Source organism: Astyanax mexicanus, chromosome 10, assembly GCF_023375975.1.
Source record: "Astyanax mexicanus isolate ESR-SI-001 chromosome 10, AstMex3_surface, whole genome shotgun sequence".
In the NCBI taxonomy this organism is placed as follows: Eukaryota; Metazoa; Chordata; class Actinopteri; order Characiformes; family Acestrorhamphidae; genus Astyanax; species Astyanax mexicanus.
The window spans coordinates 7276770-7296596 of NC_064417.1; the positions used below are offsets into that span (position 1 = coordinate 7276770).

The following is a 19827-nucleotide window of genomic DNA, read 5'->3' on the forward strand; positions in this document are numbered from 1 at the left end:
CATCATTTGCTTAGTTAAATCCGGATGGCCACTTTTTTATTGCCAGTCAGTGTATAATCAACCCTCAGTGCACATTTATTTATGCATTTTTAACTTGCTATTGTGTATCAATAACTTTAGAGTAACCACTCTGGGCCCAAACGTGAAGGTAGTTGCAATAATTAATGTTTTATTGTACTGTTTTGTCTGCTGCTAGCATTGTCAAAAATATACATAATACAAACAAAACTAATAAAAAAGCATTACAAAAACATGTTGGTCACATATAAATTAGGAAGAAGACAAGTCTGCATCAGCAGTCAGCATAAAATCCACAAAGTCTTCTCAAGCAAATCAATTTTATTAAACCACAGCAAACCACGCAAACTCTACAGCACAGACATGCAGGAGTAAACACGTCCAACTCACGACTTTTCTTTTTTTCAGTTAGTCATTAAAAAAAAACCAGTCCAGAGTGAGAGGAGAACGGGCAGTGCTCATAACAGGGTCAGGTTTAGCATGGTAACACACACCAGCCCACACACACCAACGGGCCACAGGCCTCACACACGACCACAAACAATCACATAAATAAATAAACAAACAAATAGGCGTGTCTTATTTCTTTTTCTGATGAGAACTTTCCACAGATTTAGTTTATGCACCCAACACTCTGGGCACTCTGACTTGATTGGACTTTACAAGATTTTGCAAAAAAAAAAAAACACACACAAATTAAAGAGAAGGCAATTACAAATTTCACAGCTGGATTATTAGTGCAATTCACCACTTCAAGTGGAAAAAGTAAACAAAGGCTCCATTCTGCAGACTTAACAAACACATATAGGACACATATATACGGTGGCCGAGAAAGCCCAACGCAGTGCAAATTGAAAAGCGCTGCAAAAGCACAAAACACATCCATCAAAATTACAACACAGGCGCAGCAAATAGAAAAACGCGCTGCAAATAGAACCACAACACAACGGAAGTGAGTCACAACACAACGGAATTTTCCCGGGGGACCTTAAAAGATACTGTACCAGCTAAGCTGCGTCTTCAGTAACGTCTCGGACTTCACTATGTGTACAAAGGACAATAAGTGGCAAACAAGCCGTTTTGTGAAGCAGAACTTTTAATAATATGCACACAACCGTGGTAATCACAGGTAATAAACATAACTTACTTTTCAGAAGCTTGTTTGCCACTTATTGTCCTTTGTATACAGCTGGTACAGCATCTTTTAAGGTCCCCCGGGAAAATTCCGTTGTGTTGTGACTCACTTCCGTTGTGTTGTGGTTCTATTTGCAGCGCGTTTTTCTATTTGCAGCGCGTTTTTCTTTTTGCAGCGCGTTTTTCTATTTGCTGCGCCTGTGTTGTAATTTTGATGGATGTGTTTTGTGCTTTTGCAGCGCTTTTCAATTTGCACTGCGCTGGGCTTTCTCGGCCACCGTACATATATGACCTGACAGAATTACAGACTTCACTAAAATAACACAAAATAGAACAAACAAACATACATTTTACAAATAAGCAAGCACATAAAATCCAAAATCAAACAAAGTAAACAAACAGACTCATTTCTGAATTCATTATTAATGCACCAAACACATGAGGCCCATCTGCCTTATGGAATATGACTGATTTCACTCATATTTACCCATGTAAATAACTGGAAAATGATACAGATCAAAAAGTCCAAAGGAAGCAATAAGAAATCCATTTAAACATTTAATTCAACTCTTCCACACATTTCCATTCAAATCCAATAAAGACAGGATATTCAGACTTGGTCACCTCCACATTAAACTACGGTTTGTTGATGGTCACACAGCCAACTTGATTCAGAGGTTTGAGTGTAAAGACGACAGTCCGAGTTAGTAGCCAGGGGTCTGATCTTGTCCTGAATGAATGTGTCATCACCCAGACGAGGTTCCAGCATGAGCATGTAGGAGATCCGTGTTTCTCTTCTGATCACATCAGTTGGTTTGTGGAAGTTGGACAAACGCACTCTCAAGCAGCTCAAGGAAATGAAAGAACTTGCAGTCACTGCTCCACTCTCACATCTCCAAGTGACAGGAATCAGAGCTCCGTCCTTTAATCAACACAAAGTAAGCTTGCCCTGGTCCACTGGGGGGCTGCAGGTGGGCTTCAGTAGGGCTGGGCAAGAACAGCCTGTATTAGCTGACTCTCTTCAGGTTGTTGGAGCGTCTGCGGCGGAAGCAGGCTGGGAGACAGCGCTTTTCTGTGGGGGAGTTGGGGACACCCAAGGCACTGGCCTGCTTCCTGTACAGAGACAAAGAGAAGGAGAATGTCAGTCAAATATAAATAATGACCCTAAATACTACAGTATAATTATCCAGACACCTCACTTCTAGTGAGTCACCTAAGCCACGTTCATGTTTATCTATTGCTTGTATAATACTGCTTGTAAAATATATAATCAACATAGAAAAGCACTCCTTTTGACCAATAAAATATAATAAAAGATTTTCTGTAGTAGCTTTAGCAACACAGAAGCTTAAGGTCATCAATCTCAGTGTTAAATATGGGCTAGTAGAGTATGAAACCCATCAGTGTGTTCCATGGAGTGGTGGAGCTCCATCCAATCTTAGATCAGTAGAGTTGGTTATACTTAAGGTGTAGTGAAACACAATTATGAGTAAGAACTTTTGTTGAATAGCCCAGCTCCATTCTCCCCCAGCATTCAGAAAGACAGCACTTTTAGCCAATAATCCCAACAGGCTTACAGAGATGGGCTATTGCACTAAAGTTTGTACTTGGATTTCAATGTTGATACTGATTCTAATATGGATTGATATTTTGATATTGACTTTGCTTCTATCACAGATACGGATTATAATTCAGATACTGATTCTAATTTTATTTTTAAAGTGGTTCCTTACCTTGCAGCGGCGGCGGCAGCAGCTGCCTCTCTGCGGCGGACTTTCCGCATGACGCGCAGCATGTGGCAGATTTGACGCAGAGTCAGGTTTGGGTCATGGCCGGCCAGGCGGGGCTTTGGGGTCCCACGCTGCCCGGGATAGCTCAGGAGGGACATGTAGCCTCCTCCAGGACCCCTTCCGAAGAAACCCCACGGCTGGACACTGCTGCTGGCGTAGCAGGAGGCACACTGCAGCAAAAAAATAACACAAACTTATAAATAAAAAGAGTTAAAAGACATAATTTTATGTGTGGAATATGTGTTATATAGTGTGAAATATTGTGGGTTTCTCAGTTCTGGTTAAACTGCTCTTCACTAGAACCATCATGAGGGTAAAAATGGCTAAATCATGCAGAGCAAGGGAAACTATAGGGAGGCTCTCTTCAGCTTTGGACAATTTTAAAACAACACAAAAAGTCTGCAATTATTCTACATTACTCTAAAAGCAGTTTCAGGCCTAAAAGCAGTGTTTTATGGCCTTTGAAAATCATTCTATTTAAATATAAAATAGTTGGTAACTTTACAGAGGAGGCAATCTGTAGATTTAATTTTATATATTTTGTAAATGTTAATTTTATTTATTTTAAATATATTTATTTAAATTTGGAAGTTTAATTACCCAACCCACTCATTAGCCATCACTGCTTTTCTAACTCCAGCAGGTTCTAATGCAGCATCACCAGGTAGCCAATGTGCTCAGAGGAAAGCGCAGCAACCCAACTGTCATGCAACAGCTAACAGATGCCCGTGCATCACTTTGGGGGTGATAAACAGTGGGTTGGGGGGAGTGCCATTTACCAATCCAGCGAGAGCAAAGCCAATTGTGCTCTCTCAGACTCCGGCTGCTGATGGCAAGATGCATGACCCAGAAAACAAACCAATAATGCTCAAATGACTGCACCTAAGTTTGTTTGGAAGGCGCTTAGCCTCCATGGATGTAATTTGATTTATTTATTTTTTTTTTTTACTTTATTTGACCAATTGCACACTGTGGCAAAAAAAAAATAAAAAATTTAAATACTTAAAACGGCTGAATCAAGCAGCACAAGTGAACAGTAGGGATCCCCTTCTATTTTTTTTTATTTTATTGTTCTTTTGTTAATTTTGTTGGCTGTTTTAAAAAATGTAATTTGGCCAATTGTTTTTTTTTACTGCATAATTTATTTATTTATCATGACCTTTTTTTTACACTACTTTACCTTTTACTATGTTTTTTTTAATTATGTTTTTTCTAATTAGATCTTATTTTGCCACATTTGCCACATAATACATAATACATTCTGGTATTTTTTTCTCTTCAAATTCATGTTTGCTCGGTTACATAAAAAAATGAGGTCACCCCATGTATTTTTTTCCAGACAAAATAAAGGTAGAAAGCACACTTGGTAAAGAGTATAGTTGGTCCTGTAGCTGCTTTTAGAGTACAAAACATCTAGAAGAAGCTGCTACACCCCTCAGCCTCCAGCCAGGAGGACAATTAATTACCTCCATCCTGTGAAACCAAAGATGCCCACCTACCCACACACACACACACATGCAGGCCTGAAAGGACCCACTATACAGCAGGCCAAGACAAAAAGATTCTTTTACTCGACATCTGATCTGAGCAGAGCACTGGTGAGGATAATTCACACCCTGGAGTTAAAAAAAGAACACCTCCAGTCTGCAGGACATTCGGCCTCCACCAAACCAAACTCATTAACAGCCAGGCTGAGTATACAGGCTTTATCTTAGACTGGAGGGTTCAGCTTTCTGGACAGAGGTCAAATCTATTACTTAGACCACAGGAGATTGTAATTGAGACTCACTAGTGAACTGGAATTAGGTTCAAGATGAAAAAAAATCGCTCAAATAGACTGTTTGAATTAGGTGTCATGATGTGATTCTGATCTGCTGAATTCAGTTTGCTGTTAGAACATTGTTCAGTATATTTTGATTTATTTTAATCTATGTTTTGGTAGGATTTTTTAAATAAGCCGATTGCACAAATGTTTGGAATTGGAAATTGGAATACAGAAAGTAAATAAGTACACCATAATTTGACCTCCTTATAATTGTATTTATTTATTTATTTTATTTTTTGACCAAAAATTCAATATAGTATACTTTTTTTTGTTTATACTTATGCTGAAAACTAAAGAATCATCCAATCTCATATTCCTTATTCAAGCTTCAAAAGTAGTGAACCTGAAACTGCTTAAAGTCTATTCTAAACTCTACTACTCAAACCTGGAAGTTATATATATATATGTTTGCTATAATATATAATTAAAATGAACTATAATAATAACTAGTGCTTTTTAAGCTCCTACACAACAACATGCCATTTAGTTCCCATTACCATTATCTTAAACTAAGTCTCACATCCCAGCAAAGCACTATAACAGTATTAACAGTTCTAATAATAAATATATGTATAATAATAGCATATATATATATATATATAATCCTCAGTGTACTCACGGGGACAACAGTGGCCATAGATTGCAGATGTGGAACAGATGCTCTTCCGTTAGCTTTCTCTCTTAACTTCTATCCACCTTTACCTGGAACGCCACTTTTATACCAGTAAAGTAGCCTATCAGAGTGAGGTGTGCTGCCTAGCTCCGCCCCCTGATCTGACATCACCAGGTGAGCTCATCTGAGCCACACCCCATGGCCCTAAAACAACAAAAGCTAGCTAGTGGCTCGCGTTTCATCCTCGCTTGCCCGCTAACATGCTGTCAATTATTAACCTGCCTTTTGTCCCTGCAGGGTAAATTTAGATACCTGAGGCTGGAGAACAATGATGCCTTCTAGGAAAGATGAAGAACCTGAATTAAATGACAAGCTCCTCAGCTGGGAGAGCTTTGTGTAGAGCGGCTACGTGCGGTTTGATGTATTATCAAGCTTGACGGGCATTGAGGCCATCGTCATCTACAGGTTAGGGCTGGATAAAGACTGCTGACGTCGAGCCCTGCAGGTATTCTGGAGCTTTCTGGAATCAGGACATCTACAGTTTTATATCCATGACCACCCTTGAGTGATAAACATAAACACCAAAAAGTAATCAGAACCATGATACTATAAAGAAGGTCCTTTGTGCTTTTGAAAGGTTCATCACTCACACATTTCTGTTACAAACATGTTTCATAATGAAATTAAAAGCTAAGTTAGCCAATGATGTCATTTTTAATATTGACAAAGTTTAAAAAGCAATATTAAATATATTAACATATTTATACATAAAAAAACATTTTTATACCAGACAAATCATCCAGACTGTAAAGGATAAGGATAAGGAATCAAGTAGAAAATTTAAAATGTTAAACAAACCAAAATACACTTTGAAGCTTTTAGGGGCTCTTATCTGAGATGCTTTTACCTTTCTGTGGTTTCTGAGGATGGTAGCTCTGATGAACTTATCCTGTGCACAGTCTCACTCGTTACACACACAAATAAATGCTGCAGCACGCAAATCAAGCTTTTAACAATAAACAGAATAAAGAATAAAATAACATTGCTGTTACCTTTAATGAGCTGCTGGTGTCCCTTCTGCTGAGATGCCCAAAGATCCGTACCGTTAAGATACCAATGCCCCAAAGTCAGAGCACACCTGGATTTTCAAGGCAATGGCAACTGGAACACTGATTGGTTTATTTCCTGTTATGCCAAAAACACACCTATGATTAGTAAATAACTTGGATAAAATTGATTTTATAAAATTAAAATAAATTGCCTTCGGGAATTTATAATAAATAAATAAAGTATCTATCTATCTATCTATCTATCTATCTATCTATCTATCTATCTATCTATCTATCTATCTATCTATCTATCTATCTATCTATCTATCTATCTATCTATCTATCTATCTATCTATCTATCTATCTATCTATCTATCTATCTATCTGATTACATTTGTAAATGCTGGTACTAAACTGTACACCCGGATTAGTTGAATTTACTTTAAAAAAATTGATCGGTTGCCTTAAAAAAGTTAAGTAATGGGTAATAAAAACTTAAGTTAGTATAACTTAGATGATCAAGTTATTACAACTAAAGGGGAAGCTGATTTAACTTTTTATTTTTGTTATACTGTAAGACTGGAGAAGGTGAGTTTACTTAACTTTTTTAAAGGCAGCTGGTTTGCTCAAATATTTTAAATAATGGGGAGTGAAATCTTGAGTTAGCATAATTTAAAAAATCAAGTTATTAAAACTAAAGAGGAATTTGATTTATTTCCAAGGTAGCCCAGGGGGAATCCTTACACACTGATGTTGAGTGTTAGTCAGAAACTGTTGGACACACCCAGTATGCAAATAGATTGTGACAGAAGCCAATGGAAAAGAAGCTGCTAATGGCAACAGACTAAACTCAGTTATTACCAACTAGTATTAGTTGGTTCAACTCAAAGATCTCAGTTTGAATGTATATGTGCCCAAAAAAGTTGAGTATTGTTTAGAAATATCAAATTTTATGTAAAACAGACTTAAATCATTTGAGTTCAAACAACTTCTGGGTTTACAGTGTATTTTTTTGGGAAGGAGACTTAAACCTTTATTTACTGTATTTACTGTAATACCTCAGGGTATTACCTCGGAGTACAAAATAAACAAGAGTGTAGCTCCATATTCCAAACTCAACAGCTTGAATAGAAGAAATGCTCTGTCAGTTTGTGTGTGGGTGTGTGTGTGGGTGTGTGTTTAAGTGTAAGAGATAGAGAGAGCAAGAGCAAGAGCAAGAGAGAGAGTGAGAGAGAGAAGAAGAAGAGCATACATTTTAGCATAAATAAAAGGTAATCTACCTTCTGAACACCAACACTCTATTAGATTATGTGAGTATGTGATCCATCTGATCTGCACCTGTCACGCCCACACTCCAGCAAGAACGTAGCAGACGTATCTAGTCTAGTATGAAGATGATCCGTGCAGAGACTCAAGAGAACTCGAGAGAAATGTCCAAACTATAGTGCACTATAGGACTATAGTGGTGTGGCCTAAGCTTTTGTCCTTAACAGTATTTTTTACTCTTACATTACTTTTACTTTTATACTTTAAGTATACTTTAAACAATTACTTTTACACTTTTACTTAAGGAGTAAAAGATTGTGTTGATACTTCAACTTTACAGAAATATTTTAAACCCTAGTATCTACACTTCTACCTTCAGAGTGATGAGTGACATCTTTGCAAATATTTAAATGAATAAATATGTTCAAAAAGATTTTCATGAGGTGTCCAATTTTATGCACATCAGAAAGTAAGTGTGTGCATTTAGAAAAAGAGGATCTCATAAAGAAACATGCACAAGCTCATTTTACACTTACAGGCACACAGAGTTAATACTAGACTTTAGACTGATAGAAGTTAAAAAGTAAACCCTTAATGTTGTCAAGGATGTCAAATTACAGAATGTACCAGCTTTTAAGCCAAAAACATCTTGAGTTAAATGTAATTAATTAAACTTGCAGTGTACCGTGACAATTCTGCTACTGGACAGAAAATGCAGTCACAATTTTGCTGGCATCAACAGGGCAGTGTTGTTCCTTTTCAGCAGTCAATAAGTGTGTTTACCTGTAAAACTCTATATAGCATTAAAATTTAATCCAAAAGAACATAAAGTCAACAGTCAGTGAGTGTATTTACCTGTAAAACTCTATATAAAATTAGAATAAACCCAAATAAACATAAGTTCAGCAGTCAGTGAGTGTATTTACATGTAAAACTCCATAGAACATTAGAAGAAACCCAAATAAACATAAAGTCAGCAATCAGTGAGTGTTTTGAGTTTTACAGGTAAATGAAGGTGTGGTTATCTCCAATGAAGTGAAGGGTTTAATTGGAGATAACCACACCTTCAGTATTTACCTGTAAAACTATATATATATATATATATATATATATATATATATATATATATATATATATATATATATATATATATATATATTACTATATATATTACTATATATACTAATATATAACATTAGAAAACCCAAAAAAACATAAAGTCAGCAGTCAGCATGTGTGTATAACATTATAATAAACACAAATATACATAGAGTCAGAAGTCAGTTAGTGTATTTACCTGTAAAACTCTATATAACATTAGAATAAACCCAAATAAACATAAAGTCAGCAGTCAGTAAGTGGGTACAACATTATAATAAACCCAAATAGACATAAAGTCAGAAGTCAGTCAGTGTATTTATTTGTAAAACTCTATATAACAGCAAAATAAACCCAAATAAACTCAAAATCAGTTGTCTGAATATCTTGTTGTTGAAATATTCGGGTTTGAGATCGTATTACTCTAAATAAAGGAATGATTGGATGGATACTGACAGATAGAAAGGCAGTTGTACAGATAGGAAGCTGGTTGTAGGGAAAATGCGACAACACTGCGGCCTGGAGGTGAAACTGAAGCACTGTACACTGAAACTTCAGTTCACATGTGAATGTGGTGAAACCGGCTCTGCTCTGAGGAGACTGGTACTGATGAAAAAGTGGGGGAAGAGGCGTAACACAGACCAAACATGTTCAGCAAGCTTTTCTTTGAAGTGCACTATTTTAACTTCTGGAGAAGGTTTGCACTGTTTTTGTTGTGGGGGATGTTTACTGAGAATTAACCTCCAACATTTAGCCTGTCCTGTTCAAACCTGTCGGATGTGGGAGGTGTTATTAACAGGCATGATACAGCAGACATGTTTACATCTTAATATACAGGTTTTGATGTTAAATACTGATTTACTATCAGCAAGAAAATTAATAATTTATAACAACAGAGATCAATATTGGTAATTATTATTGTCCTGCAGTGAAATATTAATATGTAAATCCTGATTCTGAAGATTTAGGAGAAAAAACACTGGAATGGGGCTAGGAGGAGAAAATGACTCTTGTGAAAAGAGCATTAAAAGTATGTTTAAATTAGGTAAAGAATACTAAACTTACATTTTCAGTTTAATATACTCTATTAAATGTTGTAAGCATTACCTAAATTAAACATATTTATGTATATTTTATATTATACTTAAAGTGTATTAAAAAATGATGTTTAAAAAACACTTACTTAAGGCTACTTACGTTTACAGAAGTTATATATTAAAAGCATTCAAAGCACATCCTAATGCTTTTATGTTGTATTTAACACATATATAGCTTAATTACAACTGAAATATATTTAAGTGGATATAAGTTGTTACAAAATAGTACATTTAGTATGTATTTAAATATGTATGTACTCTTCTGTGTTAATTATCCTTTTAAAACATTACTTAATGCACTTTTCTTTGACAAGGGGACCCTCATATTTTGTACCATGCACCTATTAAAATTAAAAAATAAAATCACTACCTTGATGAAGGCTGGACTTTTTATGGACCCTGGTGAATTATTTACTCTGCCAGTAATAACGCATTTTGACATATCTCACTGCCTTCCACATGTTTCCCATCAGAGGAAATGGCATCACTGAGTGCATGTCACATGTTTTTATTAGCATTTCCTTCAAATGTAATGGATTTTTATAGCAGAGATAAGAGGGTTGACCATGACATTGGGACAGACATAAAATCTAAATATAATTTGTATATAAATAATTTTTAATAAAGTGTTAATAGAGTAAGCACAAAAACATGACTTAGATACAGGTTGTAAATCAAGAGGTAAAAGCAGTTAATAATGTAAGGAGTCAATAATGTGTAGTATGTGTCTACTATACATCAAGAATTTGTATTTGTGCAAAATGAATGGAAATTGTATTATTATTAAAATCTGATTTAATAAAAAAAATGTTTGAATAATTAAATGTTTATCTGGATATGCAAAATTTTGTCCCAACTCTAAAAACACTCTTGTTTTTAGAGTTGTTAAACCAAAATACTCTGTGAAACATTTAGGTGCTCTTATCTGGGGTCTTGTTAAATTGTAGTTTCTGAGGCTGGTAACTCTGATTAACTTTTCCTGTGCAACAGAGGTAACTTTTTGGTCTTCCTTTTCTGGGGTGGTCCTGATGAGTGCCAGTTTCATCATAACGTTTTTGATGGTCTTTGTGACTACACTTTGGATTGAAATATTATTTTTTTCTTTACTTAGTTGAGTAGTTCTTGACATAATATGAATAAGAACATTATAGAGCTATTCACTGTATACCAACTCTACCTCTTCACAACTTCACAACTGATGCTCTCAAACTCATGAATCTAAAACATCACCGTAGTTTGAATGACTTTTGTACTGTACAATCTATAATGCACAAAATTTCCAATTAATAATAAAAACACTGAATTTAAGGCGTGTCCAAACTTTTGACTGGTACTGTATTAAACGCTGTTTAGCCAGAGAGGGCGTGCTTGCCTTGTCCAAAACTTGTAGACAGTATCAGGCGACTATGGAAAATAAGGTGAAAATGAAAAAGGCTATTATTTGGCGATTAACTGATAATACAAAATTTGTGAAAAGTGTTAATTATTGGTTGCGTCACTGTACAAACTTAGCTTATCTTTTTTTTTTTTTTTTTTTTTTTACATCAGCTTATCTCTGCACTGCTGGACTCGCCCGCTTATGTAAACACCTGTGCAGGTAGTGCGCTCTGCGTTTACAGAGGGGGGTTAATTAGCATACAGACACGCCCCCATATCTATGCCTATGAAGTCTACGAGGGAGAATATCTCCTTTAAATCACCACTGACTACATTTATAGACGTTTCCTCACTAAACACTAGAAAAAAATAGAAACATATGAATAAAAAACTCAAGACAAAGATTCCCTGCTGTGTTTTTGCTCCATTCGCGCCAGTGCGCAACAGCTGCCTGAACAAGTCCAGCTGTGTCAGAAAGTAAGTGTGGACTAGTTGGTTTGGGTAAATGTTAGCTTGAGATACTCTTATATCCTGGTAATTTAAAATACACATACGAAGTTTTTTTTATACACATACACATACAAAAATGTATTACTCTGTAGGTAGAAGTATAGATAGTAGGGTTTAAAACACTTCTGTAGAAGTTGATGTATCAACTCAAGCTTTTTACTCTTTAAGTAAAAGTGTAAAAGTACTGGTTTTAAAACTGCTTAAAATTTAAAAGTAAAAGTAATGTAATGGGAAAAATGCAATTAAGGACACAAGCTTAGGCCGAGCCACAGGGTTTCATAGTGCACTACCCTAAACAGTGCACTTTTTCTAAAATCCATAATGACTATAATGTTATATTTAAATTTGGGATACAATTGAAAATGCATAGTACAATGCAGATATAATAAAGAAGCTAAGTTGGGACATTTAACCCTTGCAGACCCTGTGTCCATTACAATATACATCGTGTATTTTCTTTTTTATATGTTTTTTATGCATATAACAGTAATTAAGGCCTGGTTTCCAACGGAATAGACCATTATGAAAAAGACAAAGTTTATCAGTCAATAAAACAGTAGCTTAGCCCCGCCCACAGCACTGGAATAAACAGCATCTCAGACATTAGGACAAAGACTGAGCTATTTTTTTTATGTGATTTAGAACACTTTTTAAAATGTTTATTTTACGGTTTAGGGGTGGTTTGTGAAATAAAGGAAATAAATATCAAATTTTAAATAAAAATGCCAAACAATGCAATGGACATTAAAACGCAATTAAATATTTTAGTTATTTGGATTTCATTTTCATGTAGAATTTATATTAAATATTACAGTCCATACAGTCCAGTACAGTCCATACAGTCCAGTGTCCATATTTCAGGTCTGAAAGGGTTAAATCACCTTTGACTACATTTGAAGGAGTTTTCTCAACGTTAAAATGTGGCTTAAATCTGGTTGAAGTAATGCACCAATTCTTCACCATACCTGGAGGTATGTTCATATTCTATTTGTTTAACTGTTGTTTTTTTGAGATCAGATGTTTAGTCACATTGCTAGAGGTGGTTAACGTTCTTTATACTCAGCTTTACTACAGTGATGTAAGTTTATTGCTAATAGAATTTTCTAGTTTTAGCGAGCTCTGGTTTATTAAAGTTTGAACTTACAACGTTGAAACAACATTTCCATATCAACGTTGAATTACTTTTCAAAATTAACACCAAATTCAACGTTGATTTGGTGTTATACAACCATAACATCAACATTTGATTAAACGTTGAAATGGCAGCTGGGTAAACACGAGATTAAAGTAGATAAATATGAATAAAAACTGAAGACAAACGTTCTCTTCTGTGTTTTCGCTCCACGCGCGCCAGTGCGCAACAGGTGCCTGACCAAGCCCAGCTGTGGAAGCTCATGCATTATTCATCACATGCTAATGAGGAGCCTGCGGTTGCTAATCGAGGGAGGGAGGAAGAGAGAGAGAGTCAGGGCAAAAGTCAGAAGCAACTTTAGTTGGTTGTGTTTCTCGGGGCTGTGTAGCCGGACTGTGCTGTGGGGGTCTGAAAACCCATACTGTCCTCCTCCTCCTGTTGCTGCTGCTGTTTTAAAGTGGACACCTTAATATCTGATACAGCTTGATAACTCCAAAAACGACCAGATGTCGCCTTCGGTGTCCCCTCGCTTCTTCACCGAGAAAGAAGTGGCGAGGCACTGCAGTAAGGAGTCCTGCTGGGTGCTGAAGGGGACGCGGGTGTACGATGTGACCGGATTCCTCCGCATGCACCCGGGCGGAGAGGCGCTGATCCTGCGCCGCAGCGGCAAGGACATCAGCCCGGAGCTGGAGGGACCTCCACACCGCCACTCCGAGAACGCCAGGCGGTGGATGGAGCAGTACTACATCGGGGAACTAGACAGGGACAGTACGGAGTACTACACAGAGGTATGTTCCTTACTGCTGTTGGACTGTTTTAATGTTTTATACGACTTTAAACGAAGCTTTTCTCTATTTCTCATCATTTACCATCAAAGTTACAGAATCAGAGACTGAACAGATAACTTAGATGTTTAACTTAAGAACTTAAATAAGCTACAATAAACAACACCCATGCACCATACACCTTGCTTATATTTACGTGTTTCGTCTTATTAGCATAGGCTACTTATGGTAGAGGTAGAGACAGATGGAGCAGAGGGCGCTCACCTGGGAGACAGGTGAGGTAGGAAGGTAGGTGGGTGGGTAGGTGGAGGAGGTTCAGGTAGGCAGGTCCACTGGAGACACTGGAGACAGTTTGGGTTGTCATGTTGAGCTGCTAAATATATGTCTTTTTCCAATATATTTGTTTTCCAAGGCTGTTAACCGACAAATAAATTACAACAAATAAACAAATAAGGGTTTTTAGGCATCTCTGGTACATTTCTACAGAGCACCTGAGGTGACATAATGTAAAAAATAAATAAATAAATAAATAATGGAGTGCCAAAACTTATTAAAGCATGGAAACCTGTGGGGACAACTAAATTAAGTTTAAATTAAGTTAAGTTTGGACAATTCAATTGCATTTTTAAATTTATAATACACTGATACTATACACTGATTAGTGATCAGAGGTGTGGCCTTATCATAAAAATCAGTAAGCCTCGGGCAGCCATGTTCCAGTCGCTTGTCAATCGGTTGTCCTTTTTTGCGGGACTAATGGTGGGTACTGCCTGCTGCAAACACGGAACACCCCGCAAGACCTGCCTGATGTTTTGGACATGTTCTGAACCAGCCCAGTTGTCTAACCATCACAGTTTTGTTTTGTTTCAGTCAGAGTGCCTCGGTGTCTCAGATTACGCTTGCTATTTTATCCTGCTTTACTACATTATCTTTAAGAACGGACTGTTTACTTGCTGCCTAATATATGCATTCTAATATATCCATCTGATAATCAATGTCTTTCAATTCACCAGTCAGTGGTGCTAATGTTATGGCTGATTGTTTGTTCGCTGTCATATTGGCCCTCCCTTTGCTCAGATCACATCGTTTCTTTATTATGAGTGGACTGCATGAACTAATCTTTCACAGTGTCATATAATAGTACATTTTTTTTAAATAACAACCATGTAATATATATATATATAAATATATATATATATATATATATATATATATATATATATATATATATATATATATATATATATATATATATTGGAATTAGATAATTAAGTTCCGACCACAATAAATTGTGGCCATGCATTTTGATCTTGTTCCCATGCCTTAAGCTGTAGCCACACTTATATAAAGATACACAAATCATATCAAGATGCACAAATATTACACATCACTGTTTGTATACTGTTTCACGATAGACTCAAAGTTGGTATCAGATCAGTGCTTTCTGTATTTCTACGCTAATTACGTGTATTTGATTATTTATAGTGCAGCTCTTTACATAAAAAAATGCTTGACTACCAGTAATTGTAGCCTACCTGAATGGAAGGAAAGGTGCTAATTGCGTACTTAGTAGCCCTATGTGTGTGTGTGTGTGTGTGTTTGTGTGTGTGTGTGTGTGTGTGTGTTTGTGTGTTTGTGGAGCGAGAGTGTAAGACCGGTCTGGCTTGTCTGTCCCTCCTGGGACATTTATACATAATCCACAAAATAGTAGCTCTTGGAAAGCGTTCCATTGTGCCCTGCAGGCTTTTTCTGCACGTCCATCCGTCACTGCTGTGGTTATGTTATCTGGCCTTCCTGATTGCATCTCAACAGAGAGCTGGTGTGGCATGATTTCTGATGTTATTTTGAGATAATGTGGTCTAGTTAGTTTGGGCAAAAGTATGCTTGAGATAATCTAATATCCTGGTTATTTAAATATAAAGTATTCACATTCATTGCTCAGGTATAAGTATGAATTTTAGGGTTTAAACTACTTCTGTAGAAGTTGAAGCATCAACTCAAGCTTTTTAATCAAGTAAAAGTGTAAAAGATCTGGTTTCAAAACTACACTAGGGTTAAAGTATAAAAGTAAAAGTAATGTAAGTGGAAAAATGCCATTAAGGACTAAAGCTTAGGCTGCACCACATGGTCCTATAGTGTACTACCCCCCTTCCCCAAAACACATGTGCCAATGGCCAAACAAACATGAATATTGTCCACAGATTAGGCTCCAGGTCTGTTTATTTTTTCAGACACTTTTTTGTTTTAAAGCTACCAGTTCAAAAGCTTGAGACTAATCATGGCAGCTGTTGCAATGTGATTTGCATTGCATTGCAATCTTCCAAATTTAATCTAATTTAATAATTAAATAATGCAATTTAAAACGAATCTGCCCAACGGCCCAACATTCAAGCCTAACCCTTAGCTGACACATCTGTTGCATACACAGGGCTACCATTAACAGTAATTACTCAGTGCTTCTCTAAAAAGAACGGAAAATCAGCTGCTTCCTCCTGATAATTGCCTATTTATTGTATTTATTGTATGCTTGTTTTCAACCAGAAAGCTTGTATCTTAACAAAACAAGGAACCTTCTTATCTTTAAAAGTGTATATTCCAGTTAGTGGTGTTAAAATATTGTAATATTGTATTGTTATGCAATATTTTGCTATGGAATACTGCATCAAATTTAAAACATAGTGCTTCTTTTAGTGTTGTGCTCTGATGTTAGATCCTACTTTTCTTATATTGATAAAAAGGTAATTTTTTATTTAGGTTATAAAAATTATAGAGTAATTTTTTAGATTATGATGTTAGTTTTTCTCATAAATTGTATTTAAACAATTGCAGGATATCGCCCTGCTTACACTATTGCAATATGCCACAATGGGCTTGAATCTGTATTGAAGCCCTGTTATTTTAGAACTTTCCTATTAGTCCATCATCATAAGTAAATAATGCAATGGACAATTGCAATTATAAACAATTGCTTGATCTGAAAAAAGAGAGAAAAACGGCAAATATGCAAATATTGTTAAATGTCTCTATTATATTTTATAGTTATATTTATTATATTGTATTATATTACAATTGAAATCATCTGTCTAAAGAAATATATACTCATAGTCTAAAATGCAGTAAAAAAAAAGAGACAGGGATCTTCCTTAGAATGCATGTGAAACATGGTATGAATATGGGCAGATGCAAGTGTGTGTAGGCTATATGCTCTAACATATGCAAAGCAAAGCTCAAATCTTCCACATTCTTCATCCATCTGAGTTTGTTCATTGTTGGGGCTGAAGAACCACCACCCTTGTTTGGCGGTCGCTTGTACAATATGCTTTTGTGGACCCTATAACCCTCAGTGGCACGAGGCCTAACAGAGCACATACTGCTGAGCCTCAGTTAAAGTGATAGTATGGTGAAGAAACAAACTTGCACAGTATTTTTGTCTCTCTTTCCTCAGTTGAATGTGGTTAACGATGACATGTTGGGCGTGAAGTTAGCTTCTTTGGTTTTACACTAAAGCTATGGTGCTATTGCTTGGCTCATCCACTATATTTGGAATAAGGAGGAAAGTGAATATAATAGATACTGAAATATGTTTCTCCAAAATGGTGACCGGAAACAGGAAAAGGCAAAAATGTTCTTGTAAAATGAGAATTTATTCTGGCATTTCTATTGGTCCAATAATCCAGTACAGATCAGTTACAAAGTAAAAAATTGAGACACTTGTTTTTCATTGGACAGCAATGATTTTTAAAAATGGTCATTTTCCGCTGACCTATCACTTTAAGGTCTTGCTGGAGGACTTTTGGATTGTCTTTGCTTTTATCTTACTTTATGTGCATCATAAAGCTCTACGTGTGTGGAGATAAATTTCTTGGCCTTGACTCTCTGGCCATTGTTCCCGTGTGTTGTCATGCCTGTGTGTGGATATGATTAACTGACAAACTGTCTTATAAAGCATCTCTTAAACTTTATTAGAATGCTCAGACGTGTTTCAGTGATCTATAGGATCTAGCCACACACCATGCAGCTTTGCTATCGTAGCAACGCAATGTGAAATCATGGGTATGTTTTGGGTGTAACGTGCAATAAACCAATCAGCGTGTCGCTTGCAATTCCATTTAAGAGCCAGGTGCTCTGATTTTGGTGGATTGGTATTTTAATGGCGCAAAACTGACCCGCTTATTCATGCTGTGAAGGTGCAGGTCATTTACTGGAACAGCAATGTTATTTTATTTTGTTTTCTGTTTATTGTTAATGTAAAGGTTGGGTTTGTGCACTACAGCGCATCACTGTGTGTGCATAACGAGCGGGGGTGTACGCTGATCACGCTTTGACGCACCTGCATTGCCAAGATAGCAATGAATGCCTGAGCATTGACTGTTGACTGTCAGGGTTCAATTCAGTCAGTGGTGCACCTGTGTTTTGCGTTGCCAAGATAGCAATATGCCAAAAATGTACCTAAGCACACAGTTCCAGACCACCACGCCCATCAGTGTAGATACATTCGTAAGCGTTTTTGCTATTGAAATGGTGCAGACACAAAGCACAAGGTGCAGGGCCTGAAAATACACTGTTGGCAGGGTGAAAGATAGCAATGAGCATCGCAATGTGCCTTGCACACCTTTTCTAATAAATGAATTCAGTTATTTCTAAGTTGCACCAATCATATACATATTGTCTATTGTCTAGAAGTATTTTTGTTCATCTATTTATTTATTTGCATGGTTAGATATTTAAATTTTTACAATATCTGTCTAATGCCCAAGAACAGTTAATGTTCAGGTTATGCCCTGAGCTAGCGTGTAAAGTTCAGGCTAGTTTAGGTTAATGATGTTCTTACTGTTTTTTTTTTTATTGGTGGATCGGTTGATAGGTCTAGGGACAACTAGAGACATGACACAACTTTTTTGTATTAAAATTGAGGCCTCAGCATTGACTGATAGCAATCTGATGCACAACTGTTCATTAAAATGAACATTTTTTAATGTTTATACACTATATTGCCAAAAGTATCCATTTGCCTGCATTGTGTTTGATGATGAAAGGCCTGGGTGGAGCTGCATGGCCATGGAAACCCATTCTATGTAGCTCTTTATGCTTTACTGTTCTAAAGCTACATGAAGTTTGAAGGTGTGTAATGATGTAGTGACTCTGCAGAAAGTTGGTTTCCCTGTGCACTATGCCCCTCAGCATCTGCTGACCCCGCTCTGTTATTTTACACTGACCAAGCACAGAGTCACTGTCATTCCCAGTCTCTTTCACTGTGTTATAATATCACTGACAGTTGGCTGTGGAATAGTTTGTAGTGAGGAACTTTCACGACATACACTTTCACTGAGCTCATGAGAACCACCCATTTTTTCACTAATGTTTGGTTTTATACATCTGTGGCCATGAAAGTAAATGTAACACCTGAATTCAATGACATAGATGGTGAGCAAACACTTTTGCCAGTATAGTACTGTATATGAACTATATATAAGAAATAATTCAAACTACATAAAATAACCCACAAATAAATGTCAATAAATGAGAAAAGTGCACAGCTTAATAGGTGGAACGCGTGATGAAAAAACAACAAACAAGTAATTACAGGCAGTAGAGCTGTGGATTAGAGCTCAGGGACCTGCCCCCAAGGAGTACATGCTTACATACTTTAATGGCTGTTGGACAAATTAAACTCAATGGTAATAATATGAATGAGTGTATGAATCAAAAACACACATCACATACAGTACTATTAATGAAATAGCATTTTTAATGTAGCAAATTAAAAAAATGCAAACTCCTACATTAACAGTATATTTATTGGGCTATTTGATTGAGCTTGTGTTTATCTGTTTGTCACACTTTCAGTATCAAAGTCCCAACGGACACAAAAAACACAATTGCTTGAGTTCTGTAAATGGATCTTAGCACTACTGAAGCCTGAGAATTGTTTCTGATTCCTGTAACCACAGATTTCCTTTATGTTTGCATCTGCATACGTGCGTAGTCATTTTTGTCCCAAAGTACAGTATATCTTAAATTTGATGTTTATTGGACTTGATATTTAATTCATTGTATGTTTATGTAAAGAGAGTGTTTTATATATATATACAAGACAGCAACAAAATAAATAGTATTGATGATATGAATATGA

At 36.3% G+C, this 19827-nt stretch overlaps 1 protein-coding gene across 1 annotated transcript in view; it reads left to right on the forward strand.

The window, feature by feature from the left end:
- Positions 1-13240: 13240 nt before the first annotated feature.
- fa2h (fatty acid 2-hydroxylase) overlaps positions 13241-19827 on the forward strand; it is a 53511-nt gene continuing 46924 nt past the window's right edge. The window contains exon 1 of the mRNA XM_022683878.2: positions 13241-13697. Coding sequence (XP_022539599.2) covers positions 13416-13697 — 282 coding nt within the window. The 5' untranslated portion in view covers positions 13241-13415. The remainder of the gene's footprint in view (positions 13698-19827) is intronic.